The following is a 19,178-nucleotide window of genomic DNA, read 5'->3' as shown; positions in this document are numbered from 1 at the left end:
AGAACAAGAGGGTTGGCCACAGCGAAGACATGCTGACAGGGCAATAAACGCTTCCATATCAGGTCCTATCCCACCAAGACGTCATGACACGGGAGCTCGGTCAGATCACATGATGCACCAAGTCAGTCAAACGACGCAACTAACGGAGAAGGATTGTCTTCCTGGGCTAATAGCGGGCAGGAAATAAGGGCTGCGATGTTCTTATGTTCCTACGAACACAGTTGCCTCTAGCGCCACTGCGTTCATGTTTTCTTGCAGAATGTGGGATGAGAGGTGCGCAGTCAGTGGTGCTGCTCTGATCCTCTGGCTCTCATTGGCCTCTCGCAGGCCACGCTGCAGTCCAATCAATACCTACTCAATTACCATGCACCCAACATCTCATTCACGCTGTATCCCCTGTGCCAGGGGGGAAGAGCGCAGGAAAGAAGCAAGGTGAGAGGAGGAGCGACAGACGGACGGATCCGAGAGGGATGAACACATGACAGCGAGCGATGTTTTACTCGCAGACGCCGTCAAAACTCAATGTCAGGGACAAAGGCGGAATAACGAGATGTAATAAAGAAAATCCCACGGCGGTAAAGGTCAACCGCTCCGTCTCTCCTTCCACAACGCCAGTTGAATTCAGACATTTATTTCAATGAGGAAATTAATTAGTTCGCCCGTAAAACGGCCCCATTAAAGCTCAAAGTTTTCTGATTTGATGGCTGTGATTGAGCATTTTGACTGTGCTGCCCTCCCCGCTCGAAACCCTCCCAACACACACCACAGACCCACATCCATGAAACTATAATTAATAGCCCGTCACAGCTGTCAGCAGCTCTCCCTCCTCATCCTTATGTAATATTACAAAAGCATGCTCTGGCTTACCTCTCTGTCATGCTGAGCAGCTCCAAATGAGAGCCGGCTAGTTTGACCTTCACAAGTGCAGCCACACAGGGAAAAGTACTTAGTGTAACGAATATTCATAACAGCGTCGGGCCGAGCGGGGCCTTTCTATAAGTCCGCTGACAACCAACGGGCTCGGAACCTGACAGCGTCTCCCTCTTCCCCGCGCGCCCCTGACATGTATGCACGCCGTGTGGCAAGTGTGAATTTTGACGTGTCTCAGTGGGAAAAGCACAGGTGGTAAATAATAACATTAATGATGGCTGATTTGCTCACGCTGGCTCCGTGTCACGGTGTCACATAAAACTGAACCGTTGTTAATGTTGTTGGAGTAGTAACACCTGTGACTTCCAGTCCACGACGAGCCCCAAATGTCTGTTCGTTTTGGAGATGGGTGACAGCAGGATACCTTCATCAGTGTCATCTTAAACTGACGATATTCTTCATTTTGAATGAATTGATTAATTCGTATAAGGTGGAAGATGCTGAGGCAAATTTGTGATTGAAACTGACTTTAAACAGTTTCTCATCAGTAAATGTAACTTGTGGCAAACCTAAAGAAAGACAACTAAACAGTACAACTGTAAAATGACCCTGTCAAGAAGCTGAAAGCAGAGAACGCACGTTAATTAACGTCTTTAATCCATCCGTTTACTTATTAAAATACGCTGCCTACATGGTTGCTCATTATTCCTCGCTGAGAAGCGCTGCACATGTATATAAAGCAGCATCACAAGTGGTGTCTCAGCGTTGCTTCTCCGATTGAGTCATCCCTGCCATTCAAATGTTGCTGCTAATGAGTGTGACAGAGTTGCAGGTGCTCCCCCTCATGGCCGACCGCCGCGCCAAAGACACAAACAGTCGGTGATCATCATAGATTTCTTATCCGGATGCGTCGCACCGTCGCTGCACTGCCAATTCGCTTCAGCGTCTGGCGATCGGCAGCCGCGCGGCCGCAAAAAGAGCAGCACCACGTGTGCTGCGGCGGCGAGGCTCCACACTAGAGGAAGCCTGTCATGTGCGAGTGTCATCAGTATGCCTCACATAATCCCGCCCCCACTTCTTCCCCCTACATCAGAGGTCACTGCAGCACGTTAGCTTTCGCCGCTCTCAACTAGTTGCTACCCTTTGTTGCTGAGCTGAAAGAGCCGCTAAGCTTGTCCCTCTCTGGTGTTTTGGATCCTCGGCTAAGTACCGGTGACAGTGCACAACCACACACAACTGAGAGCTGCCATTTTGATGCTTTCACCACTGTCACGCTGCCTCCCCAGTTCACATGAGTGTATTGCTCTTCTGCTCTGATTTGAGAATATTCCCTTTGTTCACCTTGGTGCATGAATTCGTCGCGTGTGCACGTGCGTGGTATTTTGCTTTTCCTCTGTGAGGCACCAAGATGCTGATGGTGTCGCAGCTTTTGTCTGACACGAGAAGATTAGAAAACGTCATAACACACACATCCAAAGATAAGAAAACATGCCACAATGTTTATTTTATGTGTATTTACGTCTTTATTTAGACTGCTAGTATGAATAGTATAAAAGTATGTGTGCATGAGTGGATGATATAGGAGATATAGGAGTATTTCAGCTGAAGGAAGTATCTAATCTAAAGACAGAGGCTGTTATAGCTCTTTGCGTTAGGATTTTAGGCATTACAAATTTAACTGATTTTGACATACACTGACTGAGATTACAACTACTGTGCAACCATTTTAACTTCAGATCTCATCTCATGAATGTGCATTAAATATCCCGTCCCTTTAATCACAGAGCAAACCTCACTGTATTAAATACATAATTTAAGGATCGATTGAAAGGACAGAGCACACAGTTAGTTTATCGTAGAATAATGAGTAGCTGGCCTGGTTCTGCCAGAAAGGTCATAAAAATCTGAACTCATAAGTCCATTCATTAAAATATTATATCTAATTGGTTTAATCTCTACAAAACTTTAAGTTTAAAGACAAAATGTATCTGTTATGCTGAGTAGGTGGCCATAGCAGCTACAAGTGTCATTTTTACATTTGTTTGTATGTAATGAACCAACATGTGTGTGTGAAGTGGTGGGAAGTATTGACAGACATGAAATTAGGCATCTATCCATCGAAATGATCCCCAGTCGCCTTCTTTCGCCTCCAATCCACTCCGACCTCTAATTACACTCCAAACTTTCAGAAACGAAAACTTCCAGAAACGAAAAGGAATCCACATAAAAATTAACAATCTGAAACCATTTAACACCAAACACACCTGATGGCCCCTGGTTCTCTGTTCCTTTTCGATGAGAGCACCTTGCCCTGATTCACTTTTCTCACCCTCATTTGCCTCATTCCTTTCCTGATCACCCCCAGAACACAATCTTCTGAGCTGCAATAAGACCCTTCCAATTTTAGACTTTTTTTCCCCTTTTAATTGGGAACATTGGACTGTGATTCTGCCTCATGGTCCCACTGATGTTTTGAACACTCCCCCAGAGCAATTTATTAGGAAAAAAATATTCGGTTTTTCTCTTATTTCCTTCACCTGCATAAGATTTGTCTGATTCCTTAGATGTGTCTGTCATGTTTTGGACTAGAATAAACGGCAAAGGTTTGCGTATAAAAATCGGTGATAAAACCAGAGACCAAATACAGATCACTTAGAGATCCACTGTAAAAATAATACGGGGAACATAACGAGGCTAACTTTGACCCAAAGGCCAATGAAAAGCGTCGGGGCTCAGCCCCTCTCTGTGCAGCTATAGAGATCCTCCTGTCATGGTTGAGGTTTCATGCTCTCCTATAAGCTCCACTAGGGAACGCCCACACACTCGCACATCTCCATTCACTACCCCTTCCTGAGTTTTGGCTCACAATAAGTGTAGGTGTTGGAAGTGATGAAGAATTACAGTAAGTAGGACAACGGACGAGGCAACAAAAACAAGAGCGGTGTCTCTAGCTTCCCTCTCGTAGTTATGAATACATGAGCACATTTATCCATATGCTGATGTATTTAGCGCCAAACGGCAGAGGGGGGAGAAAAAAAAACAAAAAAACAAAAAAACAGGGCATTGTCTTAAACGTTTGTAGCACTTTGGTGATTGCCAAATCAATCTGCCTCCTGTCGAGGGTCCAGATTTGTCTGTTTTTTTTCTCTCTGCCTACCTTGAGGTGTCTAGTGAAGACACTCTGTCCCCTAAAGAATGTGCCAAGACGAGAGCAGCCATCTTATTGGACTGAGAAGATGAGTCACTGATCTGAAAAACTTCAGAGGGGTGGAACCTATTCCATGTCATTGGGCAAGAGGTGGAGTACACCACGGGGCTAACACAAAGAGAAAAACAAGCACCACGACCAATTTCATATCACCAATTATTTAAACTGTCTCACATCTCTGGTTACTAGTCGTACTGTAAAGTAGGGCTGGCTAAAAAGAAAATGTGGTTTTTTTAATATACGCTATTTCCTGCATCCTCTCGTCCTCTTAAAACCGTCTCGCAAAAGTGGTTTCCCGTAACTAGTCCTACAGGACCGCACAACGAGATCAGTTCACATGTGAGGCGAGATACAAAACATGACAGAAGCTAGAAAAGCACCACGACAGATGAGAGATGGAAAAATCCAAACCATATGCAAGAATTCCCAACGTGAGGTAAAATATTGTGGAAAAATACAAATCTCTGAAATCATTTGTCTTGAAACAGAAATATCTCTAGTGATGAAGCAAATCGAATCGTGATCTTGTGAATTGGAATCTCTACCATAAACACAGAGCAGGACTGATAACAGGTTAGTGGTCGTCTGGTTGCACCTGCACGTTGAAACGTTGGTCATCACATGAGAGCTGGCGGTTTTTCTTCATATTTAGCAAGAAACCTACTTTTAAAATATGAGTATTTTAGTCATAATTACTGTTTATTCTTTGGGCCATGGTTTCTACAAAACAAAATTAATAATTAATATGTTTTTGGTGGATTTGTAATGTAATAAAGCATTTCTTCACCCCTGACTGTTTATACTGTGGACAAACATAACGCAACATCATCCATTGGAGTCTGAACCTCGAAAATGAAGCCTGAAGAGGGCAGAGCCTGTGGTGGCCATGTTAGATGAGCTTTACTCCGCCCACACTCGGATTCTCCAAATATGGACACGTGGGGGGTCGTGTTGGGGCGGAGCTAAAGAAGCCTGGACGTTGAGACTCACCCACACAACTGTCAGCTAGCAGTTAGCTCAGGCCACCGCCTGTCACTCAGAGAAGGATTTTAAACCTTAGTAAAAAATAAACGATTTTGTTACAAAATATTTCACCCTTTGTGCAGTTGTCATAAACAGTGAAATAAACGTTTGAGACAAAAAACATTTTTTGCACCAGGCTGTAAACCACAGACCCCCGGCTTTTTAGCATGGGGGTCTGTGGGGATTTGCTCCCTGCCTGGTCTTCACCCTCTATGCATCTTTGAACAAACTATAATTTAAAGCCACAAACAAACAGAGATGGGATTGAAGCAGAATTTAAATTTAAATGTGATTCAGCGTTTTCTAAGTTAATCACAGACAGTTTAACAAAAACAGGAACGTTTGATTCCACGAACACAAAGACACGCCCAATTATGTTGAGCAGCTTTACGACGACCAAACAACTACTTCTCAATTTCAATTTCACCCACACACAACAGATCTGGTTTCAGCAGAAACATTTCGGTGAATTGTGGCTGCACGGGCTGGTGCTGCGTCATCATTCAGGCCGCACGTCTCCTCCCCTCCTGCCTCATTCGGGGCTGCTGAGATATTCTAGCGAACATATGCGGGGCTTGGATTTGGCTGATTACATAATTGGAAATTTTAATGGTGAATATTAATCCACAATGGCCCATATTGGGTTTTATAAGCAGGCTGATCAGGATCTGCAGGCTCTCAGCGAGCGGCGTCAGTCTATGGACAATGAGAAAGGGCTCTTTATATTACACAAGTGGCACGGCTGACACAGCAGAGCACCACTACAATGTTCAATAACGCCGTTCTCCACATACCTACGGCGCTCTCGCTTCGTAGCTGCCGCACCGAACCATTTTCTATATGTAAAGAGCAGATGTGTTCCTTGACTGGTACACTGTGGCGATGAAAACCAGAAGCCTTTGGTCGCCTGCTTATCAACATTGCAGTCTGTGGTAATTAGCTAGCTGAGCAGCAAAGCTACTGTGCAGCTCCGACTGAGCCTGCACCATGGCAACACACAGGGCTGTGTCTGAGCACAGGCTCCTCCACGCTTCCCCGTCCTCCTCCCCCCCGCTCTCCGTCTCCCTGGCTCGTTTCTCTTCTTTACGGCCTCGTCCCTTTCTTCACGCCACACCTCTCACATCTTCACCTCTTTTCTCTCGCGCTTCCCGTCCCTTCCCCTCTGCCCTCCTCCCTGCCAAATCCCCCCCACCCCCGTGCATCCCGTCCCCCTCCTTGCATCATCACGGCCCAAACCGACACACCATAAAAGACACTCGCCACCGGCTCGCAGTCGGGCACGGCTCGGCGTCGCCACTTTCCTCGACGTTCTCCACACAGGACTGAGCCTTTTCATGACGTATGGAATCAGAGTCAGCTGAACATGTCGTTGGCCGGATTGTGCGCATTTTAACAACATGTGTGCATTTAATGTATCTGCAAGATCTTCACAGACGACACTAAATATTTACGCTGAACAAATTGCGTAATATTTACCATGCATTTCTTTTTGCGTTCTCTATGATTTACACTACCTGGCCACTAAAGTGTAATTAAAGTCTTCATTTTTAAACGAGGCTGAATGTGTTGGTGGTGATTAGTGAGTCAGGATTGTGGGAACATTTTCAACCTCTGGACAAAGTCAGCTGCTGTGTCCTGCGTCTCCTGATAAGCTAAACCAAGATCTTCTCAGTTAACTCCTGGCAAGACAGCAAATAAAATACACTGTAATATAATATATAGATATGTGTTTCTTTCATGTTTTGTTTACATTTTAAACTGATGTTTAAAGTATCGTGTCAAAGCATTTGGACAGCTTGTAACACATAAGGTCAGGGAGACATATTTAACCAAAATAAAAGTCTCTAATCTTAAATTTCTTATTCCTTGAAAATACCCTGAACATCCTACAATTTATTTTTGTACAGTATCAAACTATCACACTGTCTGGATTTGGAAATGACTCCAGTGAAATAATTCACCCCAACTGTTGGTCGAATGCTGTAAACTACCACGACAATATAAGGTCCAAAGTCCACCTTTCATGTGTTTATTAACTGTCCTTCACAACAGTCTGAGGCAGACACGAGAACGCCACGAAAATACGCTCGGACTCCATCTCCATGTGCCGTGTACAACACATGAAAACACACAATGTCTCAGATTGTGTGACTCCAGCTTTAAGGCAACAAAAACAGCAAAGCAAAAAAAGCAGACTTGTTTATGAAAACAGAACGGTTCCTTATTACGTCTGCAAACGTAATCTCAGCCTAAAGCATCGAGTTTCACGGCTGTGGCAGAGAAGGGGGAGGAGTAGCGTCAACCTTTGTCAAACGCCTCATCTACAGATGTGATGAGTGACAATTAAACTAAAACAGGTAAAGATTAGTGAAGAGTGAAACATGTACTTTGCTGAAACAGCAAATAATTACCATCAGTCCAATGCCAATGGTGGTATTAAGTGTTATACAGTACGCGGTAGCTGTGATCTGTTACAAAGTGGGCATCGTTTTACACCACTGTACTGAATGATTTTATAAAATCCTCACTTGTGCTTTCAGGGTTTTTTTTTTTAATCTTAGAACTGTGATACTGTGATTCATCTATATATTTTATGGCTTATTAACTTCACACATGAATGTAATCTCCAAATGGAGGCATAGGTTTGAATCTTAGATCATGTATTTATCACAAAATGAAACGTCCACCATGATCATAAAAAATACTGTGTGTTTTTTTTCTCCTTTATATAAAAATACGATTTGGATGGAGGAAACATTACGGCATCAGCCTCAAACTTCAACCTTCGGGCAGAAAAATCTGTAAACGTCAGAAAAGTTTTAAATTTGGAGCAGAAATAAACACATTTACAGACTCGCAAGAAGTCTTCAGCCTCTATAGTTCATTTCCTCATTCGTGACAGCTGCACGGGGACAATTTGTTTTATAACCCACCTGCTCAAATTTGACAAAGGCTCAGACATAATTACGGGCGCGGCCACTTTTAGTAACAGGTGTGTATTGTTCCAAGTCAATAGCTGTTTGTCTTGGCGTCACCCTCTGGTTACAGGTCCTCTGATGTGGTGCTTCTTTGACTGGTTTTGAATGACCTTTGGGTGGAGTCAGATGGTGACAGTCAGACAGAGTTTGGTTCAGCTGCGCTGCTCTTCAGTTATATGTGGACTCAGATACGCACAACTACGACTGGAAACACTGAAGATCATAAAAACACACAAATCAGACACGCCATACCGCTAACGCAATCACATCAGCTGAACTAAGTTACATACACACATAATAATCCAGCGTCTTGTCTCACCAGACTTCATCCTACAGATGCAGGTGTGATTCCCATTTACATTGTTGTCATTGTAAACGAGAATCCGGTTTGAAGACGGACACGAGCACAAAGCACAAATTCATCTGAGTGATTAGGAATGAGACAAGTGGGCACTCAAAAACGCGCTGCAGATACATTCATACAAGGCAACAGCCACGACAGCTGGACGCTGGCTATATTTCTCCACAGTATACTTCAATTCAATCTACGCAAGGTCATGATGAGAGAGACAATTTGGATGTGGCTCGCACCGGGGAAGGTTGTGTTACATTCTGAGAAAACAGGTACAAAAATGCACAGACACACCACGGCGAGAAACAAAAAGTAATAAATCCATAAAAATCTAATCCAAGCGAAGGATGCTCTGCCGACGGTGTAATAAAATGTATGATATTAAGCTGGGATTGCTTGTATTGTTTATATCCGTAATGATCCGAGGGCATGCACTTCCTTGATCTTTGTCTCTTTGTCTCGGAGATTGAGATGTGTGTTTTTGTTTGTTCCTGAACTCAGAGGGTAGGTGGAGTTGATTCTCCCTGATAGAAATGCCTGATAATAAATGGAGGGATACGTTTAAAGCCCATCTGTGGTTCTGTGCACATACAACAGACATGGGCCTGGACAACGTTAGCTGTCATCTAAGTGGGAGGAAAAAAAAAACAGGAAGTCCATTCGAGAACATATGTTACAGCAGATCTATACTAATCACACAGCAAGAATCCGCACATACACAACGCACCATGCGTGATATTTTAACTGGTGTGGAGTCAAAAAATGTGGCTATATATCAATATATGCAGTGATTCAGAGCTGCAGTGCAAAGAAGTGCGGGCCAACAAGCACTCGAGCTTCTACCCGTTGCCCAAAATAGGTTTAAAATAATAGAACTCAGATTATCTGCTGTTAAATGTGGGGTTTGTCTATAAACGCCATTAATCCATTTTATGTACTGTATGTCTAAACTAGTCCAGGCCTGGACACATCTATCAGGGCTGTTAAAATGATTAATGCTGTCCAACACGGCCCATCAATCAAACAGACATTTGGCTACCTCAGAGGCCAAACCACATAACAAAAATAAAAATATCAAATGATGCAAGAACAATTAGTCAAATTAAGATTTATTAAAGGATTCTGCTTCTTCTTCTTCTGCTTCTTTGTTACTATACAATATAAATAACAAACTAATATATGGGATAAAATGTGTAAAATAAAATAATATTCCTATAAGAATACAGTGTTATGGCTTTCATCCAGACAAGATCAGTCAGGTTTAAGTAATGAATGAGATATCAATGTGGTGTTATTCTAAAGCACTGAAAACAAGTATCACTAATCAAACTGAAACACAGGTCTGTAGTTGTTCGATGCTAACGCACTCTTCTCTGCGCCCCAAAATGAAGCCTTTGATTCGTACTATGTATGAAAAAAGAAAGCGCGGAGGAGGAGGAGGAGACGGGCAGTGGAAGACAGGAGGGGGATGATAGAAATGAAGAAGAACGCTGAAAAAAAAAAAAACAACACACGCACAAAAAATGAGAGGCCAGACCAAATGGCTGAAGGGCTGCTTGGATAATGCATTAGACAGAGATGGCACTCAGAGCAGCTACACATGGTAAGAAATGCACTGCTTCGCCAAATGTCCACCACACACACACAGATTCACACAGATTCACACACGTTTCCAGAAAATGGAAGACAGAACAAGAAGTGTTTTCTACATGAAGCCAGCCACTGATTGGAATTCACATAATTTCCTGTAAAGAAGGATTTAAACTGCCCAGCCAGTGTCAGCGCATAATGAAACGTAGCCTGAAAGTAGCAAAAACCCGGAGTAGTTGTCAGCGAAGAACAAATCAATCATTTCTAATTAAGCAGCAGCTATCGAGTAAAAAAAAGAAGAAGCAGATTTAGCTTAGCATCCTTCAAGCATTACTAAATTACTTTAAACCGAAGTCAACACTTCCTGCAAATGTTTCAAATTAAAAACCCCTTTGAGCCCCACAAGAAGGCTCTTATTGTGAAACATCAGAGCAGGAAGTGTGTTTCTTAACACAAAATAAAAACAACAGTAAAATAGAAACAAGTGGAAATAATTAGCGAATGAAAACAGCAGAGAAGAGAGGTGAGGTGACTATAGGATGCTGGCAACAAATTCATCAGGACAATGTGACGGCTAACGTGAGTTTCTTCCGTAACAAACGAAGACCATGAGGCTTATTCTGTTTTAAATAAAGACATATCTCCATCTACCTTCGGGGTAAACTCTGGCTGAAAGAAATTCAGATGATCACAGCCACTGAGTTTAAAGTCTCTGAAATGACCGGATAGTTCTTATTTCTATTTAAGCAGTTAACGCTGGGTTCTTTGGTACTGACTACTCAGGGTTTTGCAGACCTTATTGTGAAGAGTTACCAAAATAACAGCTGATGCGATGCTTGAATAAAAGCAATAAAAGCACAAGCACTGTTGAAAGCACCCACACACCCCACAAAAATGAAGAGGAGTCAGGAGGCTTAGGGACTAGCTCTTCACCGATATTGATTGGACATACACGTATTCCATGGAAGCATGTGGGTGATGTAACCGCTGTACTTTGCCGAGGATACTAGGACATTCTTGCTCGGGAGAAGTCTAGGCTTCAGAAATAAATGCCTTCTGCGCAGCCTGTTGCGAGATGCGATTCTTTTCGTTAACGAGTGCAGCGGTGCCGCATTTTAAATGCCACGTTATTCCATCAAAGGGCCCGTGTTAACTGTCTCACAGAGAATCTGACGCTGCCATCGCTGATTCAGAAGTCCGGTCTGCCCTGCACGGCGCAGTCACATCGCTAGGCCCAGTCTCCACTCTGATCCGCCCCAACCCTAAATAAAACAAAGCAGGCAAGCAAGCAAACAAACAGCATTCCCCTCCCTTCACCTTTCTTCTCTCCTCTCCTCCCCTGGTTGGCATTGAGTGCCAGAGAGGGGAACAGGCGAGCTGATATGGGGCTGAGCCCTGGCAGGGCCTCTGACAATGACCATATGGATCACAGGGCCATGGCAGCCTCGGCTTCCAGCAGGACACACACCTCCACACACAGGATCTGCAGCTTCAGGCTACTGCACCTGTAACACCGTGCAAAAGCCTCTCTATACGTCGCGTAGTTGCAGCCACACGGCAGTAACGAGCGAACCACTTGATGAGCGAAAACCTGCGTTGGCAGGGGACTCCGGCATTTCGCAGAGGACCACCATGTTGAAACAATAAGAGCAGAGGCAGAGCCCGTGAACGCCACACAAAGGTAAAGAACAACAGAGAGGCCGAGCGGAGGCTTTTAAGGGTAGTGTGGGAGGTGGGCTTCATCGCGATTCGGGGCTCCGGGGTCACAGCTACGCCGGCTACGCGCCGGAGATCAAGCTCTCCAGCCCCCACAATGGTTTGCCGGCTTGTCAAAGTCTCCGCAGCACGCTGACGTCAACGTCTGACTGGCCTTTTCTCAGGCGCTCCCGTCCCTCTCACGACGTATTAAAAGCTAACTTTTGTCAAAGTGCACATAAATATTGCAGCGCGCCGCGTCTGCCTTGTTTCACAGTGCATTTCCTATAATTCACCAGCCTCCCTTTACCTCCAAATTCTCGTGGGAAAAGCATCATTTTTGTGTCTGCGTAAGCATGGGAGTGTATGTTTATACTCTGTGTGTGTGTCGATGTAGGAGGTTTGGTAGCAGACACCTGGAATTAAATTAGGTGCTCTGAATTTGTACGAGATCAGTAGAATTAAATGTTGGCATTCATCTTCCGTATGTAGCTGTAAAAAAAAATTGAAGCAGTCAGTTAAACGGTTCAGTATTGGTGTTTTTGTGCGTCTGCGTTATTTAAATCGACAAATACATTGGCTATAAGTGGAGAGAAATAAAAAAACACACTGTCTCGACTGTACAGACTATTCACATAGTTCCAGACACATACTGGAGATTTATTTTTTTTTTTTTTTGCCTGCTTCATTAACATAAATGAGGAAACTAAGTTCAGTGTTACATTGATACGAACCAGCAGCTGCTCTCCTTGCATCCTTCTATAATGCAACAAAGTGAAAGCTTGATGCAACACATTTTGCATCCGGGAAGCTAAATTTGGAAAAATTTGAAACTATTTCCAATTAACTATTCAACATGCTTGATCACGGCTGCTAAGAGCCGCCTGTCAAGGTTGTGGAGAAACTACACCGAGCCTCTCGTGTGAATCTCTTCTTTTGCAGGAAATTCTGGTCACACAAGAGCAAAGTTTGTGGAGCTCGTTTCTGCTGTAACTGTTCCACATTCTGGCTGCTCCCAGTTCCTAAAACTATGTCAAGTTGTTACTATCAGAACTCGCTGTGGTACAGTGTGAAAGACTGTACTGGCTGATTACGCTCTTTTGCCAACGAGTGACAAACTGACAGCTTCAATCATGAGGAGCTGTGTCGTGGCTACCGAGTTAAACAGCAGAGCTAGATGAACACGCTGCTTGCAGCTTACTGATCACTGTTGGTAAGTTCTAGGTACAAACATGCAACGTTTCAAACTTCTGCATGTCGCTGGTGGTTTACACAGATAGGATGTAAGTTCGTGGTTAAGGTAGACGCAGTAATTCACGGCAAAACCATCTGGAGAAGGTGCTGCAGGTTTGAAAACAGACACAGAGCTACAGTACACCAGAAATTCAAACAGTAATTACTGGTACATTGTTTCTACTTGTTTTTCCCTCCTACAGAATTTTAATAATGCAGCTTGGCTTAAATGTGGGAGAGAGTACGACCAAACTGAAGTTTGTGTCGCTCGTGAAGGCGACGAGAGACAGGGATGCCTTTATTGTGTCCTCATTTGCTAAGGTTGAGGTTGCCCAGCCTCGTGACCCTCATTTAACACGCCTCCAGCCGAGCGTCATCCATAACACCGACTCCATCTTGTAACTTTTATTATTTATCCTGTAGCAGGAGTGAATTGAGTTCCCTTCACTCCTCTCTATTCTAAATTTATTCATTATCGTGAGTTCAGCTCCAAGATGGTAATCAGCTGTCTTTCTAACATATCTATCGGAGAAAATAAATTGCAAATTACCTTCTCTTACTCGACACTTAAAAACAAGCGCGCGCTAATGACGCGTCTCACCGGACTCGGCGCGCTGACAGGAAGTGCACCCGCAGGTGTAATGAAAATGTCATCCATCTTGGCGTTATCATTCACACGCGTTTTCTGAAGGAAACGCACAAATACGTTGAGTGCACTTTGATACACGTCACACACTCGCCTTTTTTTCCCCCCCCCCTCTCTCTCTCTCTAATACAAGCTCGCTGATAAATCTCTCTTGATCTGATGGGAATATTCCAGGTTTAAGACGAAGCATTTCAAGATCACAGCGGGGGATCCAGCTCAAGACACTTGGACATGGAGCACATGTAAATCCCATCCGTTAATGCTCTCCGGGCTGCTCTCGCGGGACTGGCAAACCAAATCTGACTGAACAAAATGTCATCAGACAGATGTGCAAACCGGTGACACCGTTAAATCAATGTGAGTGTAAAAAAAACACACACACACACAAACACAAACACGTAAATATTTCTGATCAAGGCCTCAAGGCTTTCTAGTCAGAACCATACGGGAGCATTCGACATGGAACGCCCACCGTGCTCGTGCATTAATTTAAAACACTGCTGCCACTACAGAGGACTGTTGAAAACAACAGGCCTGGCAGAGCATTTTTTGGACTAAATCTTGATGCTAATAAATAAAGTAAAATCCAATTAATATTTAAAGCTAATCATAGCCACAGAGTTGGAGAACACACAAAGACAGATTGGAGCCTGCGGGGGGAAGAGGGAGCTGAATGATGCTCCCAGTAGACTGAGGTCTCCACTTCCCTCAGATTTAAATTCAAAGGCTCTTGTTTTAAAGAACGTTCACATAATCCCAGCTGACACTGTCCACAATTAACCTAGCAGGCTCTTGACAAAAGCAGCACAATCGTTTTGAAAACAGATGACAGGGGGGAAGTAAAAAAAAACGAACGTGGCATCATTGCGTCTTGGGGCGTCTGATGATTTCCTCTCACACGTACGTTCACGGCCACATTTAAAAAAAAAAACGCCAATGATCCGGCTGTGAGGGGGCAGCCCTGACGGCTCCCAGCGACCGTGCGATGGTTGATGCCTTTCACCTCGTCCAAAAAAACCCACGGCCTGTCGTGGAAGGCTACGAGACGACGTTTCGTGTGTGGCTGGGCGTGTGTGATTGCTGCCCTGCTCCCCGGCTGTGCATAGGTAGTGGGGGGATGGGTCGCGTTCACATTTCCCAGCAAGGATGAGCAATGGTGACTGAGGAGGAGAGCTGGGAGGGGGTGGGGGTTGGTGGGGGGGGGGGGGGGGGGGGGGTGACGGTGGGTGTGTGTGTGTGCGCTTCCATCCGCGGCCGTTCACGGGGAAGGGGGGCACGTATCGGCCGCTCACGTGCCCGTTTTAAGAGACGGACGGGCAGATGCTTGTCCACGGTGTCAGTGCCTCTCCTGCTCCTCTCTCTGACAGCACCACCAACTGCCTCCTCTTACATAACCCCCTCCCCCTCGTCAGGCCCGCTCGCCTGCCTTTATTGGCTTATTTCTCTCATTTTCAACCTTTGCATTTTTACCCTACTGACCCCCCCTCCCCTCCAATCCTTCACTCCTCACCAGCTCTTCTCATGTCAGTGAGAAATGTAATAAATGTACGTGCTCCTTCGCCGGGTTGAATACTTTCTCTACGGAGTTTCATGGGGTGTACGTTCACGTGAGACGGGCGAGGAGGCGACGAGCCTTCAAAAGGACGGCACAGACCAGAGACACAGAGCTGTTTATCCGTCAACCGTGCTGTTTCGACAACACGAGATCCTCACACGGATCACGAAGCAGTCGAACGACGTATTTCCGCAGGAAGAGGCTGATTTGCACCACTGTGAGGTGGATGTGGGAATAAATGCGCGGAGACCGAGCGGCCGAACGCCGATGGAGAATAAAATCTCCATGTAAGCAATAAATGCTTACATAATCACATCTGCTGCGAAGCTTTCAAATGTGTGGAGCATGAAACGCGCCTGGTTGGTGCGACTGCAGCTCCAACGGACATTAACGCAACACCAACCATTTGTTTTCTCCTCCACGAAGCTAAAACATTTCCTGGGCTGTAGTGGTCTGTTAATATCAGCCAGGTTGCGGCTCGTGTGAGAGCTCGGCTCAGGGAAGATCTCCTCCACTCTGCCTGCTGAAATCTCAGCCTCCATTTTCTTCTCACCTTCCTCCTTCCTATCCTTCCTCCAAAAGACACAATCAGACATAAATGGAGGGGGGACAATCAACGCGGTGGCTTTCGCCTGCCGCAAACGCGAGACTGCACAGACACATACTCATGCACGGCAAGACCCATTCCTTGAAGCTCATGCTCACCGAGCCGCCCTTCCCCCACCCGAGCCCTCGCTCATGCTCGCATACATGCACCTTGCTTAATTAAAGACTGTGCTTCTGCAGCTGTTCTGACCTTTTATCAACTGTAGTTTATAAGCACACGTGAATCAGTGGAGATAATAGAAACAAAATGGGGCACACGTAAGGAGGGAGTTTCATTCACACTGTGCGACATGAAAGACAGGCAGCCCTGAGACACAAATTACTGCTGATTCTCTATTATACAAGGCGTTCATCATGTTGTGATTCTTTTAAGCAAAATGGCCAAAACTTGCATCACGCATCGATTTCATCATCTCCTCCTCCTCTCCGAGCTAATGGGACGCACTCCCACAATTAGGGCCGAACTCTTGAGCCATCTATTTCTCACATCTAATCTAAAAGTGTGTAACGTCAGAGTCACCGGCCTTGAAGAAAACTTGAGCGCAAACTGCCCCCCTCGCTCCCACTCCGGTGAATGAAAATGCACCATTTTTTGGCCTATGGCAACTGCATCGGCGTGAGCCTTTGACGACACACACTAGGTGTGTTAAATCTATATGCATTAGTCATCTGCATCATATCCAAACATGAAGATCAGCTACATGTGTGTGTGCAGCGGAGCTGGATCGGTCCCGTTCTCCTCCCTCTGCCTCCAACAGACGAAGGAGTCAACAAATGGGAAACCGAGGGTCTGGAGACGGATACCGAATATAAATTTCCATTTCATGAACTGACAGCTTCAGATGGTGCATGGCCATGTCTGTTTTACTACGGCAACAGCTCTTCTATTTCCAGTCTCCCCACGTCAGGCCACGCAGGCCCGAGCTACCTTAAAAGAGTGAAGGAAGATGAGTTACCTGGTCGTACCACTCCCGGTTGGTACAGGTGCACTCAGGCCACCATCCTCCTTGTCCACTGGAGTTGTTGCCATTTACTTTGGGGCCACCTTTGGATTGGCCCTTCGGGTTTGGGCCTCCAGGGCCCCCACCAGACATAATCTTGCCCTTACTTCTCCCCAAAGTGCCCCCTCCTCCACTCATGCTTCCACCTCCCCCTGAGGCTGGAGGGGGTAAGGTCTGGCCTCCCCCGTACCCAGGTGGGTATCCATAGGGCTCGGCCTGCCAGTCTCCTCCGTACGACGGGGCGTCCATCCTACGCAGGGCAGCCATACGGGTCACCTCATAACATTCTGGGCACTTGCAGCAGTGGTGGTGTTTGTGCATGCTGGCTGTGCTGGCTGGGCTGACGCTGAGATGAGCGGCGTGGCACTCTGTCTCTGCTGCCTCCTCAGATCTCACACAGCACGCTGTGATCGGCTCACAGAGCGCTAATGCCGATGGAAATAACACTAATCACAGGAATTTCTACAGATTTTCCCTTTTCCGTCAAAATCCTGCCGCTCTCCGCTTTATTCCTCTCGGATGTAGAAAAAAAGAAGAAGAGATTGAGAGGGATGGGAAGCAGCAACAGGAAAAACAACAAAAAAAAAAAAAATACAAAATGGGCACGTAGTCTTTGTCCTCTTGACGTAGAAGATCAAAGGAAATATTTAAAATATTGTATACCGCCACACAATCAGAGACCAGCCCTGATGGTAGAAATTTCCTCTTGCTTCTCTTGGTTCACAGTGATACGCATGTAAATTCATAGAGATATATATATATATTCTTTTGTTTATATATCATATATATATTTACACACACAAATACATATAAAAATATTACTATAAACAGACAAGCACGAATACAGATATGTACAAGGATAAATGTATATATATATAAATATCTATATGCGTGTGTATAAATATATATATATAGATATATAAACAATATGTATAAATAAATGATATCCTCAGATGAAAATCTTCCTCTGTTAATTCTTGGTGTCTTCCTGTGCTGTCCAAATCTCACGGTTTTCCTCCTGCGTTGAAAATCGTTTTCTTTCGCTCTCTCTGTCTCTTTTTCTCAGCCTGCAGAGAGGAGCTGAGCACTGGATCGCCTCTCAGCCAGCTTGCCCTAGATGTGGATTATTCAGAGGGATGTGAGCAAGCAAGAGGGAGATGGTGAGAGAGAGAGAGAGAGCGAGAGAGCGAGAGAGAGAGAGTGACAGAGAGGTGAGGGAGGGGGTAGAGATACGTAGCAGCATCCCTCCAGCACCTCAGCCCTGACAGCCACAGCCAATCAACTCGCAGCGCTGCCATCAGCAGCAGCAGCACCAACAGGACGGAGCGCTTCACTAGCTGCTCTTAAAGGGGCAGCCGCGCTTACACCTCACCGCTGCCTGCCGTGGGTGAAAAGGCACGTCTTCACAAATCATGGCACATTTCGGCTTGATGTTTGTCTGCTTTCTTAACGTTCTGCAGAAAAAAACAGCTTTGGGAGCTTATAGTCTGGGAACCACGTCATGAGAGACACCGGGCTCTGATCTTTCTAATTGCGGAGTCTAATCCGTGTTTTTCATCAAACCAATGCAGCCAAAATCCAACTTACAATGAGCACCCCTGTCCCTCTGACTGATCACTGGTCACCTCCACGGTCATCTGCAGTTCAACTGCTTTCTCGCAGTGGCAAGTGTCAACCTTGGGCTGTGTGTCACAGCGCACATCTGTAAATAATCCCACGACGGAAGCAGATGAAAATCCTTCCTCTCCTGGGGATCATTAGACCTGCCTTTTAACGGAGGATGCCTTTGACTCACGCGGCATTACTTCACATCACTCTCTATCCCTCTCTCTGCCCTCATCAGCACGGCCGTTGAATTATTTTTACGGTGAAGTCGTGCCCGCGTAGAGGACCGGGTCAAAATAAGCACAGTGAGGGAAAAACTGCGCTCCTGAAGCCTCGTTTAAGGAGCACGGGAGAATTATTTTTTATGTTCACAATGATGACATCAACACATGTGTACGAAACCAACAAGATTACACGCTTGGGCTTTTCGAGTGGGTGGAGGAAGAGATTGAGAGTGAGAATGTGTGAAGGGGAAAAAAGAGAGAAGGAGAGACTATATGGCTTTCATGTATCTGTGGCGGTTATATTTTCAGTAATGCGATGGGACTGCCTGTGAGCCATTTTGCATGCTTAAGAATTTGTGGGTTGATCACAGCTAGATATAAAACATCTTGACACTGTGGGTGAAGGTTTACTTATTTATTTATTTATTTTAGAGAGGGAATGCTACAGTGTCGCCATTAAAGCCCTGCATATATGCATTATTAATGAAATGTGACGGGGAACGGAGCTGGGTGTGTCTGCATGGGGGGAGAGAGTGTATTTATACATGGTCTGCATGTCAGAGTGCTCATACATGAACACTAGCGGCTTTTC

At 45.2% G+C, this 19,178-nt stretch overlaps 1 protein-coding gene across 11 annotated transcripts in view; it reads right to left on the bottom strand.

Annotated features, from left to right (window-relative positions):
• dlg3 (discs, large homolog 3 (Drosophila)) overlaps positions 1 to 19,178 on the bottom strand; it is a 75,145-nt gene that overhangs the window by 35,106 nt on the left and 20,861 nt on the right. For 2 of the 11 annotated variants that reach the window (XM_047585707.1, XM_047585708.1), the window contains exon 1: positions 16,713 to 17,890. The exons of 7 other annotated variants lie outside the window; for them this stretch is intronic. In XM_047585707.1, coding sequence (XP_047441663.1) covers positions 16,713 to 17,078 — 366 coding nt within the window. In that variant the 5' untranslated portion in view covers positions 17,079 to 17,890. Of the gene's footprint in view, positions 1 to 16,712; positions 17,891 to 19,178 lie in introns of those variants that run through there. 2 more of the 11 variants (XM_047585699.1, XM_047585705.1) reach the window with 1 other exon arrangement.

Source organism: Mugil cephalus, chromosome 5 (assembly GCF_022458985.1).
Source record: "Mugil cephalus isolate CIBA_MC_2020 chromosome 5, CIBA_Mcephalus_1.1, whole genome shotgun sequence".
Classification (NCBI taxonomy): Eukaryota; Metazoa; Chordata; class Actinopteri; order Mugiliformes; family Mugilidae; genus Mugil; species Mugil cephalus.
Note: the sequence above shows the minus strand (reverse complement) of the source record. Positions and strands in the feature narration are given on the sequence as shown.